Below are 25,666 nucleotides of genomic sequence, written 5' to 3'. Positions count from 1 at the left end.
AGCACTGACCCCCTAACTTGGTAAGGCAACTCCAATCTTTTCATGTACTGTGAATATATACCTGCTACTGTATTTTCCACTCCATGCATCTGATGAAGTGGGTTTTAGCCCGCGAAAGCTTATGCCCAAATAAATTTGTTAGTCTTTAAGGTGCCACAAGGACTCCTTGTTTTTGCTGATACTGTACAGACTAACACAGCTACCATTCTGAAACCTAACAACTGTCTTGTCCACACTGGGATTTTACCATATGTTAGCCAACATGGTGGTAAAACCTTTTTTCCTGGTGAAGACAAGGCCATAGTGTGACACTGAAGGAAAAAGGGAAGTTGGGTGGGATGCCACTGTGATTTGATAAATGGCTTGAAATACAACTGAGACCTCCAGGCCCCTCGTGCCAAATGAAATAGAATGCATTATGTCTTGCAAAAGGATTTGTGTAGAGTTTGGATTTGGTTTATTTCTAAACTCTTGTATGATTACGACATTGATCCGCTGAGGTCATTTGCCTTCTTGAAGCTTATGCGGACGTTTTGTTTTTACTTTTTAAGTTCCAATCCTGTAGTGCTTCTGTAGACCCTTATGCCTGCAGAGCTCCTCACTGAAATCAGCGAGCTGCTGTGCGGTGTGGGATTCCGCCCACAAAGAACTCATTGCAGGATTGGAGTGTCAGTTGTTTAAAGGCTGATCTTATGTTCAGATGACAAACCAAACAAGTTTTTTTGATTGAGAAAAATTTCAGAATAGGGAATTGTTCTCTAGATTCCCCCCCCCCCCCCCTTTTTTTTTTTTTTACTGTGCTCTTTGTAAGGCTGATAAAGAATGAGGCGTCATCCAGGCATCTCTGAAACCACAGTCATCCTGTTGCTTATTTGACACCAGTCAAAGAAAACCACAACGTTTCCTTCCTTGTCATGCTGCCAACTTCTGAAAACAATAATTGTGCTAGTTATACTGTAGCCGCAGTGCAATTTAACAACTGGAGGGCCTGTGGTTGTATGTTGTAGTCTGGATTAAAATAGTTGTTTTAAGGAGTGATAGTGAGCGATTGCATTATCTGGCCGTTACAAGTGATATTCTTCCGTGAGGATGTCCCCGCAGTAGGTGTTTTTGGGTGCTGATATTGATTGGTTTCTAGTCTGACCGTTTGCTTAATACAGGTGCCTGGCTCCTGTCACGGACTACGAGAATCCTGTAAGGAATTCCACTGGCTGTATAGAGACTGGAACAGAGACAGGCAAATGTAGATTCAATGCAAGACTGCGAAGAGTATAAAGTAAACATGATAGTCCTTCTCCCCACACTGCAAAAATAACTTGTAAACGTGGTTGTGGCCCAAGTGTAGTGTAACATGCTGGTTTTTCTTTCCAGTGTGGAGAGAAAAAAATGGTGTTGAAGAAGTGAGGTTAATTCTCTAAGCCAGTGTTTCTCAAATGCGGCCACTGTGGGCTTTTCTTGCAGCCACAGCCTCCTGGGTGGTTGTGGGTGGGGCGGGGTAAAGCAGCAGCCCCTCCCTTGGAGCTGCCGGCAGTGGTTGGGCCCTGGCCGCCTCTGGAGAGAGAAAATCTGGAGGAGCAGACGGTCGGCCACGTTCCCAGGGGTGGTGGGTGACAGGCTCCACCCATGGGGCTTTGGGCTCCATTCCCTGGCTGCGAGGTGATGGGCTCTGGCCCTGAGTTCACCCTCCCCAATCACCCTGGCCCCTGTTGCCTCCCCCAGTGGCCCATCGTCCCGCTGCCTGTGTAATCACTTCCCCATCCAGGGCTTAATTTGTCTCTGGGTTTGCAGGGACTGAGTAAGTCTGCTGTGAAAAGTGATATTTTTATGTTTGTTAATATCACTTTTCACAACAGACTTACCAGCTAGCAAGTTTTTTAAAAAATCAACCAAAAAAAAAAAGGCAAAAGAAACAAGAAGAAAAAAGACACGAATGTACAAAGCACCTTGTGTTTCTATTCTGTTTAGGTCCAGCAAAGGATAGAGACAACTGTACATTATTTTTATTACTGAGTCTGCAAAAAAAAACCCTACATAAATAAATTCCAATGATTTGGACATGTACGTGTGCATATTTATTTCTTTTTCTTAAAGTTAATGAAGTATTTTAGGAAAAATTGTCAGAGCAGCCACCAGTAAGAGTTAGTGGCCGCACTCTGAGGCCACCAAAAAGTTTCTTGTGAGAACCCCTGCTCTAAGCACTGGAGAACTGAACAGAGCCAAGCCCAGCTGTGCAGCACCAGACCAGGACTTGCTCAATATTTAAGCCTGTACCTGTGATCCCGCCTGTGTCTGCATTGTTCCCAGCCCCGCTCCGGTACGCTTCAGCCCTGCTCCCCGGCTTGGTTTCTGAATCTAGCTCTGACCCTTGGCGCTGACTCCAGCTCCGACCACGAGGCATGATTGCCGGTGCCCTGGTCTGTGACAGAAAGGAGACAGGAATAGATGAGATAGAACAGAGGGAACGAGAAGGCAGCCACCCTGCTGGAACATGGCGTGAAGGGACATAAGAGGGGGCAGTCCCTAAACAACAACAAAACAACAAAAATAAATCCATTCACTCAGCTCTACTGTAGGATTCAACTGGCTCTTTTTTTCATGGACTTGTGTGTCTGTGAGGGCGCGGCCAACAAATCTCTCTTGGAATTTATCTAAACAAACAAAGCGGCTTCTGAAACTTGGATTTGCATAGCAGACAGGTAGGAAGTATGTTAGGACACAGGCTTTTGTTACAACATTCTATCCAGGTTTTTATCCCTTGGGATCACTGGTATTTGCAGAGCCTTCCAGAAGTGATATGTGACTAGCGACATCTCGCACCAAACGGATACACGGAAATGCATTTAGGCTGCGGTTTCACGGTTGCATGCTGCAGTGATGCCAGCACCCGAGGGTGGGGACCCTAGCCTAGAAGTATACCTTACATGGTGTACCTTGTATAAAATTTATCACACTTGTGTAACAGTGGTGACACGTTAAATTTTTGTAAACAGGAATCGTGTTTCTTTTCTACAGCGTCACAAGCAGCGCAGGGTATAAAGGTGCCCCAGCCCTGCTCTACACATAAAAATTAGGTCGACCTAGTTGTATTGCACAGGAATGTATAAAATGTCACGCCCTGTTGTGATGTAGTTAGGTCGACCGAGCCCCCTCTATAGACGCAGCGAGGTCGGTGGAAGAGTTCTCTTGTCGATCTAGCTACTCCTTCTTGGTGGAGAGGCCTACCTACATTGATAGAAAAACCGCTTGTGTCGTTGTAGGACGCGTCTGCAGTACCGAGGTACAGCTGCAATGCCATAGCTAGGGTGACCAGATAGCAAGTGTGAAAAATCGGGACAGGGGGTGGGGGGTAATTTGCGCCTCTATAAGAAAAAGCCCCAAATATCAGGACTGTCCCTATAAAATCGGAACATCTGGTCACCCTAGCCATAGCTGTGCTCCTGTAGCTGCTGTAGTGTAGAGGTACCTTACGTTTTAAGGGTACCATAGGGGCTGACTCTGGGGGGTGCTCCGGCCCATGGAAAAAAAATAGTGGGTGCTCAACAGCCACCCACCGATCAGCTGTTCGGTGGCGGATGGGAGCCAGGAGGCGCTGGGGGGTGGAGGGGAGCGAGGGCGGGGTTAGGGATGTAAAAGTCAGCCAGTTAACTGGTAAGCATCAGTCTTATCGGTAAGGTATTCTGGTTAACATTTAAACTCCACTGCGGGATTCTGCTGCCAGCCCTGTGCCACAGATCCAGGCTTCTGCTCCCCCCCACACCAGGATCCCAGCTGCCCCGCTCCCAAGGTCCCAACTGTCGGCTATGGGTCTCAGCTGCCGCCCCACGCCCGGGTCCAGGCTGCCAGCTCTGCCCCCAGGGCTCTGCACGGGATGGCATCCAGGACCCTGGGTGCAGGGCCAGCAATGGAGTCCCCAGCACGGGGCCAGCAGCGAGCGGAATACCCGGGCACAGGGCAGCAGCAGAGCCCTGGGCGCGGAGCTGGCAGCTGGGACCCTGGGCGGAGGGCAGCAGCAGAGCCCCAGGCATGCAGGGGGCAGCCAGGATCCTGGGCACGCAGGGCGGCAACAGAGCCTAACAGTTAAACGTTTAACCGGTACAATTTTAATAGTTTAAACATCTACTTTTTTAAACCACTAGTTACATCCCTAGGCAGGGCACACTCAGGGAGGGGGCAGAGTGGGGCAGGAAGAGGTGGGGTAGAGATGGGGTCTCAGGGGAGGGGCAGAGGCGGGAAGAGGCAGAGCAATGGTGGGGCCTTGGGGGAAGGGGCGGAGTGGGGGGCAAGGCCTCGGGGCACCCACCGGGAAAGAAGAAAGTCGGCGCCTGTGAAGAGTACACCAGGCCTTATTTTGGAATAAGAGTATCCACAACAGAAATGATATCTGTATCAGTTTAACTGTACTGATATAACGGAAAAATTTTCTGTGTAGACAAGAGTCATGTTTACAGTACAGACCTTTGCCGGCATAGCTGATATCAATCAAATGTTTTAAAAAAGTTCAACATTGAAACAAATTGACCTGAAACAAAAGGAATTACTTTTTGGAGGTTCTCTAGCCTGTCTTACACAGGAGGTCAGAGTAGATAATCAGATTGGTCCCCTCTGCCCTTGGAATCTATACATTTTCCCCCCAATGTTTTTAAGAATTGCCAGCGAATCAAAAAAATCTGTTATTTGCCCACCTCTAGCTGTAGTTGGTTCCTGTGGTTTTCAATCAGCGTTTCTAGTCCAATGTCGCTCAAGCTCAGAAAGTCTCTTTCAGTTTCAGGATCTGTGGCTGGCAGTTCCTTCTCTTGTGCTCCCAAAAGGGCAAGGGGGTACATTTACCACTACAATAGATTCCTGATTTGGTGGCAGGTTGCTATCTTATCAAATGCTCTCTCACGGCTTTCTCACTGGCTTACATTCATGTCAACTCCTCCCCCAATTAGGATGTTTTGCCCAGTTACCAACGTGAGACTGAACGTCGGTTGCACAATTCTCTGAGCAGTTCCTTTGGATTCAGAGTTGATGCTGCAGGAAACAGGGTGAGTTATGATTCTGATATTAGGAGACTAGTGGGGAGGGGGTCTGAGGGGAAGGCAGAGGCCTGGCCCAGGGAGGCAAGGAATGGAGTGAAAAGAAGAGTTCTGAGAGAGAAATGCAGAGGAGGGTGGGTGATAAGGTGGGAAAGTTGGTGTAACATCCAAAGAAGAGCTGGGTGAGAGGAAGTTTTGGGTGGGGGACGGTTAGACAACTATAGATTTGGGGGAGGCGGATAATTTTGTTTAGTCAAAAATCCAGTTTCTGTGAGGGAAAAAGTTCTGATGGAAAATATTCGACCGGCCTTATAAATTTCATGTAACTATCCAGAACATTCTGGTGCATTCTTGATTAACAAGGGAGACATAGCTGTGAGTAATGCTGACACACAGTGGAGATTTCCAACATTGCAGCCCGGTGATAGGGCAATGTTGGTAAACTGGTAAGCTTAGTACTAACGAGCAACCAAGAGAAAAAACTGGTTTGGGGAGAAAGAGTTCAGCCTGAGAGGGACGGGGCACTGTGGCCTTGCGAGCAGTGAACTAGCCTGGCATTTGCAAGACCCAGGTTCTATTCCTGGCTCCGCTGGGTGACCACAAGTCAGTCACTTCACTCAGTGTCTTAGTTTCCCCCTCTGTACAATGGCAGTAGTGATATCGGAGTGCTTTGAGATCTTCTGAAGGTAAGAGCCAGGTATTATAAGATGAAAACTAGTCTTGTGGCTAAAACTGGGACTCAAAAGACCTGGGGTTAAATTCTTGACTCTGCCATAAACTCCAGGTGTGCCCTTGGACCCATCAGGTAGAGAAAAATGACACCAGCACCATGAGCGAGAGATTTTGAAAGGTATTTAGACACCTACAAATGCAGATAGGTGCCTAGTGGTATTTTCAAAAGCAGGTTAGGCTAACTTCCGTTAGCTTGGGCTTCCATTTTCCAACCTTTAACTAACTCCCACTGAAATCAATATGAGTTAAGCACCTAAATACCCTTGAAGATCTGGACCTCGAAGAACAACTTAGATGTCTGTCCTCCCACTGCCCAAAACACACTTTTCCTTCCCAAATACAGATTTTTGGGGTAAAGGAAAATTTCAGCACCTGTGATGAATATTTCAGAAGTTATGAGTGACTGAAAATTGGCATGGAAGGGTGATTAGAATGGAAACAGGTTTGCGACCTCAATTACAACAGCGCTAGTAAATGCTCACTAAGACTAAATATTGTTGCTGGTAGAACAAATCCATTTTTCTTTAAACTCAGCCCCCGAATTCTCCTTTGGCTAATTGTGGCAGTGCGGCCAACAGATTGACTCCATGCTGGGATGTATTAACAACATGCAGTTCTGGGGTGTATTAACAGGAAGGTTGTAAGACAAACATGGGAAGTCATTGTTCCGCTCTACTCAGCACTGGTAGGGCCTCAGCTGGAGTATTATGTCCAGTTTTGGGCACCACACTTTCAGAAAGATTGGAGAGAATCCAGAGGAGAGCAACAAAAAAGATCCGAGGCTTAGAAAACATGACGTATGAGGAAATGTTGAAAGAATTAGGCATGTTTAGTCTAGAGAACAGAAGGCTGAGGGGGGACTTGCTAAGAGTCTTCAAATACGTAAAAGATTATTATAAAGAGGATGGTGATCGATTGGTCTCCAGGCCTTCCAGAGGTCGGACAAGAATAGATACAATCGGCAGCAAGGAAGAGTTAGGTTGACTATTAGGATAAACTTTCTAATTCTAATGATAGTTAAGCACTGAAACAGGTTACCAACGGAGGTTGTGGAACTCCAGGTATTTAAGAATAGATTAGAGAAACACCTGTTGGGAAGGTCTAGGTTTACTTATTCCTGCCTAGGCATGCAGGGATGAACTAGATGACCTCTTGAGGTTCCTTCCAGCTCCTTATGATTCTATGCTGCCTGAAGTATTTCAATTTATTTGTCTTGAAAGTTTAAATTAATTTCATCCAGTGAACTCTTGTCTGTTTTCTTTTATCCTCTGGAATAAGAACAGAGCAGACTATAACTCAAGTGGAGAAACCTTAGGAAGAAAAGAACCTGGAGCCTGGACTGTCACAGCTGATCGGGAGTAATTCTATATCAGTGAAAGAGTTGGTTGGGACACACGGACAGCTCGCTTCCCAGGAAAGATGGAGAAAACTAATTCTCATTCTGAAAAGGTGCAACGTTGCAACTCGATTGAAAAGGGTAATCTGATGGCCATTCCTTCCTCTTTCTTTTTGGGGACACGGGGAGTGATGCGTGTTGTAAAGGATTAGACCCTGAGTGTCTGGGAAGGTTTGAATAGCTGATTTTTCAGAGGTTCTGAGAACCCACGGCTTCCATTGTGTGAGCTGCGGGTGCTGAATGCACCTGGAAGCAGGACCAGCCAGAGGTGCTAAGATACTCCAAGCAACAGCCCTTGAAATTTAACCTAGGCAGAAACACCAGGAACATCTGAATAGCCAGACTTATCTTCTAATGCAGGGGTCAGAAACCTTCAGCACATGGCCCATCAGGGTAATCCGCTGGCAGGCCGCGAGACATTTTGTTTTCATTTACCATCCGCAGGCACAGCTCCCAGTGGCCGTGGTTCGCTGTTCCTGGCCAATGGGAGCTGCGGGAAATGGTGCGGGATTACCATGATGGGCTGCGTGCCAAAGGCTGCCGACCCCTGTTCTAATACTATGACCCATAGAGTGAAACATCTCTTGATCCAGGGCAGCTCAACTGCTGATATTGTGGAGGCATTTGATAGGCAATTCCAAAGCTTAAGGTTATAGCCCATTTATAAGCCTGAGGCCTTGTCTACATGTGGTGGCTGCTATCTTGGCCAACACTCCAGGGATTGAACCAAGGACCTGCAGAGCTGAAAGCACAAACTGCTACAGCTTGTGCTAAACCTCTAGAACTAGCGCCTGTAAAAGAAGACTGAGAGGGGACCTGATAATAGTCCTCACTTCAGATACGTTATAAAGACTGTGATAAATTGTTTTCCATGGTCACTGAAGGCAGGATCAAAGTAATGGGTCTAATCTGCAGCAAGGGAGATATAGGTTAAATATTAGGAAAAACTTCCTAACTCTAGGGTAGTTATGTTTGTGGAGGATAGGTCCATAATGGCTATTAGCCAGGATGGGCAGGAATGGTGTCCAACAGTGGAATGAGTCAACAGTGTGATGCTGTTGCAAAAAAAGCAAACATGATTCTGGGATGTATTAACAGGTGTGTTGTGAGCAAGACACGAGAAGTCATTCTTCTGCTCTACTCTGCTCTGGTTAGGCCTCAGCTGGAGTATTGTGTCCAGTTCTGGGCACCGCATTTCAAAAAAGATGTGGAGAAATTGGAAAGGGTCCAGAGAAGAGCAACAAGAATGATTAAAGGTCTTGAGAACATGACCTATGAAGGAAGGCTGAAAGAATTGGGTTTGTTTAGTTTGGAAAAGAGAAGACTGAGAGGGGACATGATAGCAGTTTTCAGGTATCTAAAAGGGTGTCATAAGGAGGAGGGAGAAAACTTGTTCACCTTAGCCTCTAAGGATAGAACAAGAAGCAATGGGCTTAAACTGCAGCAAGGGAGGTCTAGGTTGGACATTAGGAAAAAGTTCCTAACTGTCAGGGTGGTTAAACACTGGAATAAATTGCCTAGGGAGGTTGTGGAATCTCCATCTCTGGAGATATTTAAGAGTAGGTTAGATAAATGTCTATCAGGGATGGTCTAGACAGTATTTGGTCCTGCCATGCGGGCAGGGGACTGGACTTGGTGACCTCTCGAGGTCCCTTCCAGTCCTAGAATCTATTAATCTAGCCTCTTGTTTGCCAGAAGCTGGGAATGGGCAACAAGCGATGGATCACTTGACGATTCCCTGTTCTGTTCACTCCCTCTGGGGCACCTGGCATTGGCCACTGTGGGAAGACAGGATACTGGGCTAGATGTACTTTTGGTCTGACCCAGTATGGCCGTTCTTATATTCTGGAATAGGCTTCCAAGGGAATCCAAGGGAAACAATCGGAGAAACACCTATCAGGGCTGGTCTAGGTTTACTTAGTCCTGCCTCAGCGCAGGGGGCTGGACTTGATGACTTCTTCAGGTCCCTTCCAGCCCGACATTTCTATGATTCTAAGAAATAAGATACTCTGAAACTGAAGTAAAAGCAGTCACACCACCTTTTGTGCTAGTTTTACTGTACTGGTTTAAAATCACACAGCTGAGTGAAATTGGCGCAACTCTGCACCCTTATTTTAACCCAGTGAATCTGGTAGAGAATAGAGTATATGGTTCAGATTGAAGGAAACCTTATTGTGCCTTTTGTTTTTGGTCTGAAGGCCCCGATCCTGCTAACACTTAAATTAATGCTTAATTTTCAGCAGATTAGTAGTCACATAGGCTTCAGTCTCAGGTATTTGATAAAATAGATCCCTTCTTTGTACTTCTAGCTGCCCATTTTACAGCTGGGGAGCGAAAGCACAAAGGATAAGTGACTTATCCAAGGACTCACAGGGACTCAGTAGTAGAGCTGAGAATTGTGTCCATTGTCCTGAGTCCCATTCTAGTGCCTTAACCACATGTCATTTAGTAGCTGGAAACAAGGAAGAGGAATCAGTGCCATGTGACCAGCCGGCTCTCTGCAGACAACCAGCAAGGGCTGTCAGACCAAAGTTGGACAACCCCTTGACTAAGGGATCCTGAAAGATGTCTGAAATCAACCAGACCCTGCTTTAGTGGAGATGGCAAGAGGTTGGCGGCTATCAAGATTAGATCAGCAATAAATATCACCCAGTGGAAGCCTGTCTAGATCTTTAACTTCTCATTCCCCTTTTTAGAAGAGGTGGGGAATGTTGTACGGCAACTGTAACTGCAAAGTAAAGCAGTTTGTTTCGGGTAAGTCTGCTGCATGGCTAGCTCCGTTAGATGTTTGGATACTATTGGCTTTTTCTCTTCCAGAGGGCAAATCTACATGTATCAGATTTCTCAGATGCAGAATTAGAATTATAGCTGAATTCCTCCTCCTAGCTGCACTTCTCATTTCTTGGGCAGGTGAGTAAACAGCCTTTTACTTAGCTTGGTATTTGTTCTCTACATGGGGCTGTTGCAAACCTGCATCCTGTCTTCCCAGTTTCTACCTGTCTAGCCCTCATCGTAACAGCATTCTCCCACCCCTTTGAGTTAGAGCCGCATTATTATCCCCAATTTGCCTCATGAGTAGAGCTGGCCTGGAGACAGGACTGAATTTCCATGAGAAATGTTGAGCGTTTAGAATTTTTCTCCTCCTCAGACAGACACTGACTCAGTAACCTGATGGGTAGGGAGCCAGGTTCAACTTCCAGGTCTGCCTGATTCTCAGCAAAGACTTGAACCCATGTTTCCCACCTCCCAGATCGGTGCCCATAGAAGCAAGGCGTGGCCTTGCAGGTACCTTGTCTCGGTTTCCTGTCTCTCAGGGCCTCTTGAGAACTCCACGCAGTCCAAAAGGGTATGAGGCAAAATTTCCCAGCTGCGGTTCTACTTCATTACATCCAAAGAAACTTGAAATAAAGTCTCTCCCCTTGGGCTCAGGGGGTTGCACAGCCCTCGTCTTTGGCGTTTGTATTTCCCAATCCTGACTTGGTGTCTCTGGAGTTCTTCACCCTCAGCAGAGCCCTCGATGGCTTTTTATCAGGCCTACGTGCTTGTTATTCCATTCACTGCCTAGATAGGCTCATTCCCCTTAATTTAGCTCCTCACCAGTAGCTTGGGCCTAGACTCCCCTTAAAGGGGTCAGCAAGCCCGTGAAAGTGCCCTAACCAATTGGCTACTCTGGGGTGTGTCTCTGTGTCTTGTTTTGATCAATAATCCCCCCCCTGGACCCAAGAAGCCTTCCCAACAAAACTGATCTGTTTCGGTGAAAAGTTTCAGTTTTGACAAATTGGCATTTTCCAATTGAAAACGCGTTTTGTTAAAAAATTCCCGACCGGCTCCAATTATCATCTCCCATTTAAAGAAGGGGAAACCAAGCACAGAGATGATATCACTTTTGATCTTTCCTATCAGATACCCTCCAGCCAGCAACCAGACACTGAAGAGTCTTTGAAGCCTAAATTTGGGGGGTCTTCTTTTGATTCGTGCCCCTGTGACACAGAGCAGTGGGGCAGGAGAGAATCAGTTTCTTTCTTTCTCCTTTCCAGTGATGGGATTTAAAACCCAGCAGTCATGTCCACTCTCCAACTCTGCCTCATGTCCAGTGAGCCGTTCCACCTCCTCATGTGTGGATGGCTGGATCGGGTACAGAGGGAAATGCTACTATTTCTCAGAGGCTGAAGGGAACTGGACCTACAGCCAGAATAATTGCTCTTCCCTCGGTGCCTCCCTGGCTGTGATTGACACCCGGCAGGACCTGGTAAGGAAGAAACTGATTTCTTGTTCTATATGGCAATCTCAATAGACTGGGATTGCAATGATAGTGACTGACTCATTCCAGAGTTCTAGGTTTGGAATGCTAGTGACTGATTCATTCTGGAGTTCCGGAATTGGAATGCTCATGACTGCCTCATTCCGGGGTTCTGGGTTTGGAATGCTAGTGACTGACTTATTCCAGGGTTCCAGTTTTGGAATGCTAGTGGCTGACTCGTTCTGGGTTTGGAATGCTAGTGATTGACTCATTCCAGGGTTCTAGGTTTGGAATGCTAGTGGCTGACTCATTCCAGGGTTCCAGCCCTGAAGCTCATAACAGCCTCTGGTCCATGTAGTGGTAAAGATGCTAAATAACATGGAAGTTTCAGCGGCTAGATTCAAAACTGGCATCTGTGTTGTCATGGCTGAGATCTGAGAGTGTAAGTTGAAAGGCAGTTCCCATTATAAGCCTATTGCCAAGATTTTTCAAAGTGACGAGTAATTTTTGGTTGCCCAATATCAGATGGCTTCAGTGGGCCTGATTTGGAGAAATTGCTAAACTCCTGTCCTCTAAAAATCAGAGCCCTTTAAGGCTTCTCATGACGGGCACCCAAAAATCACTAGTTTCATTTGAAAATCTTGATCTCTCTAAAATGGGGTTAATAATCCTCACCATTGTCTGTCTTGTCTGTGAGCTCTTGGGGCAATGGGTGTCTCTCAGTATAAGGACACAAAACAGGAAGGGTCATTGAGTCCAGGACCTGCTATCTCAGGCAACCCCATTTGTTAATAAACTTATCAAGCTCCATCTTCACATGAGTTAGGTGTTTGCCCTTGCCTCCTCCTATTGGTCACCTCTCCCCCTTGATGAGTAGCAACTTCTAATTTCCAGCCTGAATTTATTCATGGCCAGTTTGTCCCCATTTGTTCTTGTGCCAACATTTGCTTTGAGCTTCAATAGCTTTTTCTCCTTCCCGGGTGTTTTATCCCATGATGTATTTATAGGGAGCAATCAAATCCCCTCTCAGGCCTGCTAAACAAGCCAGGTTGTTCCAGTTTCCTCTACCGTGTGCATGTACATAATAATCTACACGGCCACTCCTTCCTTTGGTGGGCAGTAGCTAAACTGAGCAAGGGCTACTGCTGGGCAGAAGAATGGTGGCTGCTACAAAGCGTTTTTAAGAGGAGCTCCATCTGTGCGTGGCATTGGATCCGCCGGGGTATTCATTGCCACGTGTTCCCGACAAAAAGCATTTTGACTTCCTGTCGCAAGTTGATCCCAAGTGGTCTATTTTGTCTGAAAAGCTCTGTTATTATTTATTAGTGTCTAGAGGCTCCCGACAGAGATAAGAGCTCCATTGTGCCAAGCGCTGCCCAGACACCATGAGAGACAGTCCCTGCCCCAGCTGAGATCAGGGCCCCGTTGTGCTGGCGCTGCACAGACACACAGCGAGAGACAGTCCCTGCCCCAGCTGAGATCAGGCCCCCATTGTGCCGGGCGCTGCACAGACACACAGACAGTGAGAGACAATCTCTGCTGCAAAGATTTTATAATCCAAATAGCTCCTTGGGATGAACGCTAATGACTAATTGATTTTGCAAAGCACTAAGGCACGTCTATGGTGCATTATAAAAATATACTAGCACAGGTCAAAAATTGTCAAACAGAACAATTGGGAAATGCTGGAGAATCAAAATATTTTTATAGAATTTGTCAATTTAAACAGTTTTTGATGAAAAATTATCAGAATGAATCACTTTGATAAGGCTGAAATGAAACAGTCCGATTTTCCCAAAATGAAATATTTCATTCCACGAAGAATTTCGAACTTTCAACTTTTTGTCCTGATTTGGGACAAAACCAAAATTCAGAATTTCCCACCAAATGGAACTTCCATTTTCCCCTGCTTTAAAATGTAGACGTACAGTCATCATAGTGATCATCATCAAACACACATAGTCTACTAAGGACCGTTGCGCCAGTCTGAGTGCCCGTGGTGGCTGGTGTCGCACCAGGTGTTGTGTGGTGAAGTTCCCAGATCTTGTTCAGTCCTGCGAACCCACAGATCTTTGGGGTGGCCGCGGATGTGGCACCAGCTAGTGTCAGGAAACAGTCCCCTTTGCATGTTGCTGGAGAGTTTGAGAGCATGGCGCGCTGGGTTACTCTTGTCCATCTGGTGACATGGCTGCAACACCGCTTTGGAATAAAATGAGCGACTGAAGGAAGGCCGGATCTTTGCGACATTGTGACATTTCCCACAAAACCAAACCACGTTATGCTCAGGAATGGGTCTAGATAGAGTGATGGAACTATAGTCTTCTTCTACAAGAGTGGGGTGGAATGATGCTGTGTGCGGTCACTGAAGGCCATTGTACATAACGCGCTTCCTCTTTGCTTCTTTATCACCGTAAGGATTTCATACTGCGATATAAAGGCACCACAGATCCGTGGATTGGTCTCCAGAGGGGCTCTGATCATCACTGGAAATGGGCAAATGGCACCAAATTCAACAACCTGTGAGTTTCTTTGTTCGTCTGGAACGCTGAGTCAGGCTGGGCTGTGTTTAAAGCTGGAACTCAGGAGGTCTGGTTTCCATGCCTGGCTTTGCCACAGGCAGTGTGTGTGATCGGGGCCTGCATCGTAGAATAATGCTTTGGCCAAATCGCTGGGTGACTGGCCCTTTAAGGGGACATGGGTCTCAACCCCACCTGTGACGCCGTCAACTCTCGTGGGTGGGGAAAATGGCGATCATGTGACCTAATCAGACGATAAGGGTGAGGCTTTGGGTGAATCAGAGGCTGAGCTGCTGGAAAAAAGCACTCAGCCAGCATCTGGTCCCTGGAAAGAGGGCCGTGAAACCCTGGTCTAAAAGGAAGTGTGTGTGCAAGCTGGAGAGGCCGACTTGAACCACACAGTCCCAGGTAGCAGCACTGTGGAAACCCTGAACCTAGAGAGGTGGGTGAAAGGAGGCTGACTTTGGGAGCTGGACTATGTTCAATACATTAGACCCCAAGAAGAGGGCGATACGGTTTTAAAGACTTTTGTGCTGAGTGGCTGATTTCCAGGAACCTCGGGGGGAAACTGAGGCAGGGCCATGAGGGGTGCTTGCAAGCCACATCTTGCTGTTCTTTCCAGGTTTGAAGTCAGAGGAGATGCAAACTGCGCATTTCTGACGGGGACTGCAGTCAGCTCTTCAAGGTGCTACACCGTGAGAAGCTGGATCTGCAACAAACCGTATGCGTAATAGATGAAGGGAAAGTAACACGGACATGCAGGGGGGATGCCAGAAATGAAGGACTTGAATCACAGTTCGACTCTGAAAACCGAGAGCAAAAAACTGCACCTTAGGAGTACTGATTTATCATCTCTTGGTGTCTCCAGATCAGATGGGCTCATTTTACAAGTAAACAGATGCTGCTGGAGTTCCTCCCCACCCCCACCCGCACCCCCTTTAGCTGCCAGCACCACAAGCTTGCTTCTGGGATCTGAAAGTTAAGCTGGGTTCTCGATTTCGTACAGCATCTCCAGGGATAAAAGTTCTGCGGGGCACAGATGCTGTCCTTTGTGGACACCCATGTTGTTCTTCCGTCCCTTTCCCGTCCTGCCTTCCGTGACCGCCATGAGGCCCCCGTCCTCTTCCCATGCTGCCCCTCTGACCCACACGGCCCCTGTCCCCTCCCTATCCTGCCCTCTATGACTTTCGCACCATCCCCCCATCACCTTGTCCAGCCCTTTATTGACCCTCCTGGGAAGGGGGTTTGTGCGCACCTATATATGCTCCTTGAAATGTTTTTTATCTTGGTTATTTATGAAGGCAGTAATGGCTGAGCAGATGCGTATTACCCCACTGCCCTAAGTATTTACACCTTGCTCGTTTCTGTGACCTCTGAGCCCCAGCAATTCCAGGCTACGAGCCCATAAAAGAAATTGGATCAAAAGCGTGAACAGTGTGTTGTCATGAATGTAGGGTTCAGAATTAAATCCTAGCCCCAGTAGGGTCAATGGGACTTTTGCTGTTAATGTCAAGGGGGCCGGAACTTCACCCTCTGTTTATATGCTCTTTGGGGTATGGACCATCTTTGTGTGCTGTGTTTGTACAGCCCCTAGCACAGTGGGGTCCTAGTCCATGACCGAGGCATTACTATAGTACTACTACAAAAAAAGAGTGATCATATGGACCTTTAGATCAACACAATAATCAAGAATAAAGCAGGATTGCATTCACAATAGTCTGTTAGCCACTATCGCCAAGCCCAAGTGTTCACAAATCAGGAGTCAAAACAGTCCTGCGGTGCCTGCGGATGGTCAATGTGAACAAAATGTCTCATGGCCCGCCAGCAGATTATCCTGCTGGGCCACGTGTGGCCTGTGGGCCACAGGTTGCCCTCCACTGGACTAGAGACTTGCTTTTATTTTAATTCAAGCTGAGATCATCCTATGATCACATGAGTCCAGGAGCTGGGGCTTTAAGAAACAGGCTGTCACAGGGCATGGCTACCCCATCATGCGCCCTTCTGGTGGAGTGTGCCTCTGCAGGTGAACCCTGCCTCAGAGTCAGTTTCCACCTCTGAGGCAAGTCGTCTTGGCCTTCTGCATGGGGTCTCTGTTGGCAATTTCATTCCGTCTTGCAGCGAAGTCACTACACAAATTTAACCCCTTCCTGGGTAACAAAAGTTCAAGCCAACAAAAGGTTCTTCTGCTCCTTTTGGGCTCCTCTTTAGCCCACCTTCTGGGCTCAGTTCTCAGTCCCCTTTGGCCTACCTTTAGGTGCGTCTTTGCTCTGTTACAGAGCATTGACTCTCTGGTTGCTTTTCCTGGAGTAACCTCTCAGTCTACCACTCACTGGAGTTTTCCCCCAGAAAATGCTGATTTGACAAAATTTAAAATATTGTGCTGGAACAGAGTAATTTCATCAAAATTTTCATTGAGGATGAAGAAGACCTTTCACCAACAGAAATTGGTCCAGTAAAAGATATTACCTCACCCACCTTCTCTCTCTCAAATGTATAACTCCAACTCATAAAACTCATCACTGCCCATAGACTAAAATACAAAGCTTTCATTTTTTCCCAAGAACGGACCACCAGGTTTATAGCAGGATGGCTCCCATCTGACAAATCCACTTGAATTCAGTGTTGCAAGATTCAGAATTAATCCGATTCCTTCTGATCATCCCACAGCTGTTTCCTTCAGCAGAGCCAGTTACTGGGAACCTGCAAAAGATCTGTGATTTAAAATGTGATTTATCACTACCGATATAAGAAGATTTCAGGAGCGTCACCTGTTTGTCACTCTGAAGTCTAAAATGTGTCTGGAGTCAGTGTGAAGCGATGGAATCAGCAACAAGCACGGTTGAGGGTTTGTTTTGTTCAGAATATCGCCATGTTCGGTCACTAAATATCTTACAACTGATCGTGTCAAGATTATGGCTCCAAATGTGGCTGCAATTGGCGGTGGGTGAATAATGTTTTTCCGGTTTGTTGGCAATTTAGTCCACACGCAAAAAAATTGTTTCTTGCTGGACCGAAACCAAAACTTGTTGAGATTTTTGGCGAATCATAAAATAAAATTCATTTGGGATCCAACTAAACATTTTGACAAAATCGAAATGTTCTGTTTCGATTTTGACCATTTTAAGACTTTTTTTCAATTTTAAAAACATAAAGTTAAAGGCAATTTTTAAATGAAAAGTAATTTCAATCCGAAAAATGGATATATTTTGTTGTCATAGATTCCACGGTCAGAAAGTACCATTGTGATTATTTAGTCTGACCTCCGGTATAATACAGGCCAGAGACCTGCCCCAAAATAATTCCTAGAGCAGATTTTTTAAAAAGCATCCAATCGTCATTTAAAAATTGCCAGTGATGGAGAATCCACCAAGACCCTTGGTAAATTGTTCCAGTGGTTAATTATTCTCACTAGTAAAAATTTACACCTTATTTCCAGTCTGAATTTGTCTAGGTTCAGCTTCAAACCACAGGATCACGTTATACCTCTCTCTGCTAGATTGAAGATCCGATTATTAAATATTTGTTCCCCATGTAGATACGTATAGACAGTAATCAAGTCACCCCTTCACCTTCTCTTTGTTAAGCTAAATAGATGGAGCTCTTTGAGTCTCGCACTATAAGACAGGTATTCTAACCATTTAATCATTCTCATGGCTCTTCTCTGACCCCTCTCCAATTTATCAACATCCTTCCTGAATTGTGGACACCAGAACTGGACACAGGATTCCAGCCACTCTCGCGCAGGGCCAAATCCAGAGGTAAAACAACCTCTCGACTCCTACTTGAGAGTCCCCTGTTTATGCATCCCAGCAGCTCTTGAACTCTTTTGGCCACAGCGTCAAGCTCATATTCAGCTGATTATCCACCACAACCCCCAAATCTTTTCCAGAGTCCCTGCTTCCCGGGGTAGAGTCCCCCATCCTGTAAGTAGGGCCTGAGTTCTTTGTTCCTAGATGTGTACATTTACGTTTAGCCGAACTAAAACGCAGATTGTTTGCTTGCGCCCCGTTGAACAAGCGATCTAGATCGCTCTGAATCAGTGACCTCTCCTCTTCATTGTTTACCATTCCCCAATGTTTTGAAAATGTCTCAGTAGAACGCTTTGATCCATCGATCAATCGATTGATTTTCTGAAATGAACAATTGGGTGGAGCCTACATGAATTTGCAGAACATTTCGGTGTCACTGAACCTCTATTTTTTCCCCCAAAAAAAGTTTTGGCAGAAAGTTTTTGCCTAGTTCTGTTGCATTCCTCCTGCATCCATGAGGGGGAGGTAGAGGTAGAGGCATAAAAAGGAATGAGTTTAGCAATTCCTAATTCTTGAGGATGAAGAAGACCTTTCACCAACAGAAACTGGTCCTGTAAAAGATATTACCTCACCCACCTTATCTCTCAAATCCTGGGACCAACATAGCTACAACTTTTCGACCTCATGTAAACCAGTAACCACTTACAAACACTCACAGACTTTGATCTAATGGGGAAGTGTCCACCCAGGTCCATTTCTTCTCTGGCGATTTAATGGTGAGTCCAATCCAAACAAGGCTTGTCCCTTGAGTAATGTTCTGTATCAGCTCCTGCCAAGTGTGAGACAGATGCATCAGGGTGAATATAATTCTCTGGTTTCTTGTGTTCTCCTCATGGCCAATGGGAACCCCAAGTCGTTGAGAGCCCCATGGGACTGGAAAGATGTAGCTGGATGCAGTGGTGGAGCAGTGACTTTACATAGCACCATACGCTGGCATCCACACACTACAATAGGATCAGCCTTAACTCCAACAGATTCCCATCTCTGAGCCCTCTAGATAGAGGAAAGCACAGGGATAGGCCATACTCGCTCCTGAGAGTGGAAGCAGGTGCATGTGGGGAGGAAGAGTCAGTGAAATTTTCCTATGACTCTTGAGACCAACAGCCTGGAGCAAGACCACATCCTGTGCCCCTCCCACTTACCCACAAGCCCCTTCCTCGGTAGGGCTGTCCCTACTGCCTGCAGTGGAGATACACAGATTTAGAACATAAGAACATAAGAGAGGCCGTACCGGGTCAGACCAAAGGTCCATCTAGCCCAGTATCCGACAGTGGCCAATGCCAGGTGCCCCAGAGGGAGTGAACCTAACAGGCAATGATCAAGTGATCTCTCTCCTGCCATCCATCTCCATCCTCTGACAGACAGAGGCTAGGGACACCATTCCTTACCCGTCCTGGCTAATAGCTATTAATGGACTTAACCACCATGAATTTATCCAGTTCTCTTTTAAACGCTGTTATAGTCCTAGCCTTCACAACCTCTTCAGGTAAGGAGTTCCACAAGTTGACTGTGCGCTGCGTGAAGAAGAACTTCCTTTTATTTGTTTTAAACCTGCTGCCTATTAATTTCATTTGATGACCCCTAGTTCTTGTATTATGGGAATAAGTAAATAACTTTTCCTTATCCACTTTCTCCACATCACTCATGATTTTATATACCTCTATCGTATCCCCCCTTAGTCTCCTCTTTTCCAAGCTGAAGAGTCCTAGCCTCTTTAATCTCTCCTCATATGGGACCCGTTCCAAACCCCTAATCATTTTAGTTGCCCTTTTCTGAACCTTTTCTAGTGCCAGTATATCTTTTTTGAGATGAGGAGACCACATCTGTATGCAGTATTTGAGACGAGGGCGTACCATCGATTTATATAAGGGCAATAATTTATTCTCAGTCTTATTCTCTATCCCCTTTTTAATGATTCTTAACATCCTGTTTGCTTTTTTGACCGCCTCTGCACACTGTGTGGACATTTTCAGAGAACTATCCACGATGACTCCAAGATCTTTTTCCTGACTTGTTGTAGCTAAATTAGCCCCCATCATATTGTATGTATAATTGGGGTTATTTTTTCCAATGTGCATTACTTTACATTTATCCACATTAAATTTCATTTGCCATTTTGTTGCCCAATCACTTAGTTTTGTGAGATCTTTTTGAAGTTCTTCACAGTCTGCTTTGGACTTAACTATCTTTAGCAGTTTAGTATCATCTGCAAACTTTGCCACCTCACTGTTTACCCCTTTCTCCAGATCATTTATGAATAAGTTGAATAGGATCAGTCCGAGGACTGACTCTTGGGGGACACCACTAGTTACCCCTCTCCATTCTGAGAATTTACCATTAATTCCTACCCTTTGTTCACTGTCTTTTAACCAGTTCTCAATCCATGAAAGGACCTTCCCTTTTATCCCATTGCAGCTTAATTTACATAAGAGCCTTTGGTAAGGGACCTTGTCAAAGGCTTTCTGGAAATCTAAGTACACTATGTCCACTGGATCCCCCTTGTCCACATGTTTGTTGACTCCTTCAGAGAATTCTAATAGATTAGTAAGACACGATTTACAAATACCATGTTGACTATTGCTCAACAGTTTATGTTTTTCAGCTGGGGATCAGATACATGGAATTTTCCGTTGAGGATGTTTGGCGACATGGGACAGTCCAGCCCAGCTTGTTAAACCAAATATTCCATCTCTGAAATTCACCCTCATCCGCTGTGTTAGCAACATCCACGGTAAACCATAACAAAACCTCCCCAGGCAAAGTTAACCCCCCAGCTTAGTTTCTTTACCATCTCCTCCCTGTCCTGGATGACCAGCATCTGAGACGTCCTCGTTTCACAGTCTTTAAAGCTCTCACTCCAGAACTTACTCTCTTTAGAGACCCAATAGCATTTGTCCCTGTGGGGCAGCCAGTCCCGGGGGCAGACTTTGCACCTGGAGCCATCTGGAAAGAGACATAAAAGCAGGGACTTCATCAGCGGAGTTGAGGATTCTGGGGGGAAGCTCAGGCTGGGAGAGCAGGGATTTGCAGTTTGGGACTGAGGGACATTGGCAGAGTTGGAGGAGATGGGGGATGCAGGGCTGGGATAGCAGGTGGCTTCTGGTTGGGACCTAGCTAAAAACCGGAAAAATGTGAGTAAAGGCTGAGAAATACCCTGAGTGACCACTAGATGTCTCAGCTGACCCACAAAGCTGGCCCCAAGAATGTGTTATTACTCTTAACAGTCAGGCGCACCAAGCAGAAATGACCGGGGGCTGGTGGAGGAAGATACAGTTATGGGCCTATGGCATATTTCTGCTGGACATGCCACCTTTCCTCCTCTCCAATCAGGGTAGGTGCCAAATCTAGACGCAGCCAAATGTCAACAGAAATATTCCAAGGAATCGGTCTGAACTTTGAACCTCCCAGTGGAAACCAGTTACTTTATGCTAGCAAAGTGTGTGCCGCATTCCCCTCCAGTAGCTAGTCCACAGAAAGGAGAATAACTTTAACATAAGAACAGAAGAATGACCAGACTGGATCAGATCAAAGATCCATCTAGCCCAGTATCCTGTCTTCGACAGAGGCTAATGCCAGGTGCCCCAGAGGGAATGAACAGAACAGATAATCATCTAGCGATCCATCCCCTGTCGCTCATTCCCAGCTTCTGGCAAACAGAGGCTAGGGACAACATCCCTTCCCATCCTGGCTAATAGCCATTGATGGACCTATCCTCCATGAATTTATCTAGTTCTTTTTTGAACCCTGTTATGGTCTTGGCCTTCACAACATCCTCTGGCAAGGAGTTCCACAGATTGACTGTGCATTGTGTGAAGAAATACTTCCTTTTGTTTGTTTTAAACCTGCTGCCTATTCATTTCATTGGGGGACCCCTGGTTCTTGTGTTGTGAGGAGGAGTAAACAACACTTCCTTATTTGCTTTCTCTACACCAGTCATGATTTTATAGACCTCAATCATATCTCCTCTTAGTCGTCTCTTTTCAAAGCTGAAAAGTCCCAGTCTTATTAATCTCTCCTCATACGGAATCTGTTCCATACCCCTAATCATTTTTGTTGCCCTTTTCTGAACCTTTTCCAATTCCAATATATCTTTTTTGAGATGGGGCGACCACATCTGCATGCAGTATTCAAGATGGGGGTGTACCATGGATTTATATAGAAGCAAGATGATATTTTCTACCTATTATCTATCCCTTTCTTAATTATTCCCAGCATTCTGTTTGCTTTTTTGACTGCCACTGCACATCGAGTGGATGTTTTCAGAGAACTATCCACAATGACTCCAAGATCTTCCTTGAGTGGTAACAGCTCATTTAGACCCCATCATTTTATATGTAAAGTTGGGATTATGTTTTCCAATGTGCATTACTTTGCATTTATCAACATTAAATTTCATCTGCCATTTTGTTGCCCAGCACCCAGTTTTGAGAGATCTTTTTGTAGCTCTTCACAGTCTGCCTGGGTCTTAACTATCTTTAATAATTTTCATCATCTGCAAATTTTGCCACCTCACTGTTTACCCTTTTTTCCAGATCATGAATGAATATGTTAAATAGGACTGGTCCTAACTTTCTACTACTGCCAGCTAGTGGAGTTACTCCTTTAGCTCACCCAGTAGAAGTCTGTGCTATAGGACCTGGGGTTCAAAGCCCACTGATGACCCTACCAAGGGAAGTGAGATGTGCAGACATTTCTTCCCGGTGGTGTGAATTGTGCATAGCAACCCCGCGTCCGAAGGAGGTGAGGTTACCTGCAGCGCTGCCGGGTGCTGAGTCACACAGACGCCGCCTCAAGTGAGACACCAGCTCCTCCAGGGATGCGTTCCCTGCTGCTCCAGCCTGGTCTTCATGAGCTTGCCCCTGGAAAACTTAGCGACCAGCAGAGCTGGGGTTAGGAAATTGCCTGGCAGTGTCTGACTGTAATAAAGCATCAGACAATGTGGCTCGGGGTCTGTTAGGCAGAAAGGCGGAGGGAGAAGACCAGACGTTAAATATTTTAGTGGGGGGGAATCTATGGTTCTCCTGCCTTGGATGATTGCTAGCTCCAGCCTAAATATCAAATTGAAACTCTCAAGGGCTGGTGTACGGGGTTTTCCTTTTGGATGTTTGGAGAGGATAAAGCTGGGGGGACAAAAAGAAAGGAAGGGTGGTTTGCGGCTCATGTTCAGGCAACATTTCCAATGAAGTTGATGAGTGTTTGACAGAGGTAGGGTGGGTCTTGTGGTTAAGGTCGTGGATGGAGGTGTGGCTTCAATTCCTAGTTCTGCCACAGACTCAGTCTGTGACTGTGGGCAAGTCACTGCATCTCTGTGTGCCGCCTGTGCCTCAGTTTACCACCGGTGATATGGGAGTACAGAGCCTTCCTTTGTCTTGTCTATCGAGATGGTGAATTGTTCGGGGCAGGGACTGTCTCTCGCTGTGTGTCTGTGCAGCGCCTGGCACACTGGGGCCCTGATCTCAGCTGGGGCAGGGACTGACTTTCACTGTGCGTCTGTGCAGNTATTTATGGATAATAATCTAATTTTACTTGTATATTTTGACATGTGATGCTGAGTATTTCTGTGAACTGTTATAAAGTTTTCACTTTTAGAATCACAACATCTGCTGTCATTAAATAATTATTGTCTGACCCCACTGTTGTCCTGCCATCCCATAATTCCCCACAACTGTGAACATTTAAATAGATACAAATACGAAAAGCTTAATACCCGTAATTTTTCACAACTGTGAAAATTTTACTTGAGAAAAATTTAAAAAATGCTTAAAAATAAACATCAATATTATCCGTTGAAATTATAAACATCAATTGAAATCTGCCAAACCTAGTTAGACTGTTACTTAGCGAAGGTGATAGCACTCTAGAAATCTATCTAAAACAGACTGCATTTGATCGATTTAAAAAACGGTTGGGATCCCAGACACTTACCCCAGGCACCCAGTGCAATCCCCGCTAACGTCAGAATGATACACCAGGCCCCCAAAGCTCCTAGGGCGATTTTGTAACAACGGGGACTCGGAGGAGACTCTGGAAGATGAAAGATTTAGTGAAACATCGTAATTAATTAATTAATTAACTCCAGCAAAGGGCTCTGAGTAGGAAAGATGCTAGGCCAGGAGTAAATGTTGTTATCGGCTCTGAATCTTAGTTCCAAAATTCTCCCTGCAGCCAATCAGCGTGTTGCCAGAGGACGCCTGGGCTTGTGGTTAAAACACTCTGGATTGGGGTTTAATTCCTTGCTGGGCCAGGGCCACAGATTCCTTGTCTCACTCTGGGCAACTTCAGTCAGTCTCAGATACTGCGGTGATGAGCGTGGGATTGGAATCGAGTTGACTCTCCTGTGTCTCATTTCCCCCTATCTGGAGAGGGAAAATAATCCTCTCTTTAGGCTGTAAATTCTTTAGGGGAGAGACTGTTTCTGGTTATATATCTGTACATCACCTAGCACATAAAGATCCCGATCATGGATGGCGTCTCTAAGCGCTATTGTAAAACAAAGACAAACTAATAACAATAAGAAATACCATTGTCAGCTCCAGTGGCTGGTCAGTGAGATTGTAATTTAAATGGAGGATTTAAACAATAGTCTGCAAAATTATTTCAGCGGGAAATACTGGAAATCTGCAAACCTAACCTGCCTGAGAAGAGGATTTCTTCAATACCAGAATAATAACTGCACATCTAGCACCGGCAATACCAGAGTCCAGATTCAAGTAAGAATTTTTCAGATTGGGCCTCTCTCTACTCCAGTGTATTGTCCGCACAGCCTGTGGCACTAAACTCCGTCATCACTAACACTGCAGCTGTATGTTATGTTAGTAATATAATTACACCAAGAGGTTCCGACTGAAATTGGGGCCCTAATTGTGCTGCGCCTTGTACAAGGTGCTAGTAAGAGACCGTCCCTTCCCCAAAGAGCTTATAAAATAAAGAAACAAGACAGACAAATGGTCGGAGGGGGAAAGGAGATGCCCAAGGTCTCAGAACCAGGATTAGAACCCAGATCTCCTACCCGCTAGACCACACGGCCTCTCATGCCCAGGGAAAATGCTTTCCTCTCGCCCCCTCCTTGAAATCTTTGGCATAAAAACCCAGATCTCAATGGCGGTATGTCTCAAACTGAAGACATTCTATGTCAATACCTTGGCGTCCATCTGGAGACGGACAGGCTGAGTTTCCCCTCTTCGGCCGGAGGTTCAGTACCGTGTAACCTTCGTCGTCCTCCATCTTCCCCAAACTCAGCGGAGCTGTATCTTCAAACAAACAGATCGAAATGAGAACTAAGTGCCCACAAGAGTGAAACTGACCCGCTGCAGCCTTTACGAGAAGTCCTGGCAGCTTCTCGGGACTGTGAAACCACACAGGAAATTTAGATGCACGAGTGGAAACATACGGCCCAATTCTCAGGTCCAGCTGAGTGGCGCTCTGGTGACAGACGTACTTGGTGCTGCTGTTTTTTCATTTAGAAACATTTTTGAACAGAAAATGTCTTTTTTTCTAGATGAAAATCTTCATTGAAATGTTCATTTCTTTGAATACGTTTGCTGGTTTTTGGCCCCCTATAGCGGGGTGGTTACCCCGCTCCTATTAGGAAAGGAGGGAGAGCAGCTGAGAGACTGGCCACCCACTCAATCAGGGCACAGCGGGCGCAGATAAAAGGTCTGTGAGTGAGGAGCCAGGTCAGTCTCACTCTAGCGTTGGAGTGAGAAGGGCCTAGCTGCCTGCACAGGGTACCTTCAACAGAGCGGTGCTGGGGAAGGGGCAGGCTGAGCTGGGGAGCGCGCCTGGCAACCTCCCAGGCTGAGGCCTAAGGCGGTAGTGGGGCTGCAGAGGTGCAGCCTGGGGATAGGCAGAGGCAGCCGGTTCAATCCCCTTGCCAATGATGAGTGGTCATGACAGACTGCAGTTTGCCCCGGTGAGAGGGAGCTAGATGACGACTGGCAGTAGTCACTGAGGCA

At 46.1% G+C, this 25,666-nt stretch overlaps 2 protein-coding genes across 5 annotated transcripts; one reads left to right on the top strand and one right to left on the bottom strand.

Annotated features, from left to right (window-relative positions):
• The first annotated feature begins 4,768 nt into the window (after positions 1-4,768).
• On the top strand, positions 4,769-17,642 carry LOC117870455 (C-type lectin domain family 2 member B-like). Of its 4 annotated transcripts, none has more exons than XM_034757612.1 (6): positions 4,769-5,027; positions 7,034-7,227; positions 9,599-10,056; positions 11,184-11,395; positions 13,802-13,905; positions 14,525-17,642. In XM_034757612.1, exons 3-6 carry the CDS (start codon positions 9,855-9,857, stop codon positions 14,631-14,633), a joined length of 627 nt encoding a protein of 208 aa, XP_034613503.1. In that variant the 5' UTR covers positions 4,769-5,027; positions 7,034-7,227; positions 9,599-9,854; the 3' UTR covers positions 14,634-17,642. The 4 variants fall into 4 exon arrangements, with proteins under 4 accessions (XP_034613503.1, XP_034613504.1, XP_034613505.1 ...); XM_034757613.1 differs by having other exon boundaries at positions 9,596-10,056; XM_034757614.1 differs by having other exon boundaries at positions 7,029-7,227.
• A 721-nt stretch (positions 17,643-18,363) lies between these two features.
• Positions 18,364-25,215, bottom strand: LOC117870388 (killer cell lectin-like receptor subfamily F member 1). Its single transcript, XM_034757522.1, has 5 exons — positions 24,851-25,215; positions 23,637-23,735; positions 22,462-22,578; positions 20,500-20,654; positions 18,364-18,480 (listed from the first exon to the last, which is right to left on the bottom strand). Exons 1-5 carry the CDS (start codon positions 24,933-24,935, stop codon positions 18,364-18,366), a joined length of 573 nt encoding a protein of 190 aa, XP_034613413.1. The 5' UTR covers positions 24,936-25,215.
• Positions 25,216-25,666: the final 451 nt, after the last annotated feature.

Source organism: Trachemys scripta, unplaced genomic scaffold (genome assembly GCF_013100865.1).
Source record: "Trachemys scripta elegans isolate TJP31775 unplaced genomic scaffold, CAS_Tse_1.0 scaffold_28, whole genome shotgun sequence".
In the NCBI taxonomy this organism is placed as follows: domain Eukaryota; kingdom Metazoa; phylum Chordata; order Testudines; family Emydidae; genus Trachemys; species Trachemys scripta.
This window is presented reverse-complemented; position numbering and strand designations above follow the sequence as displayed.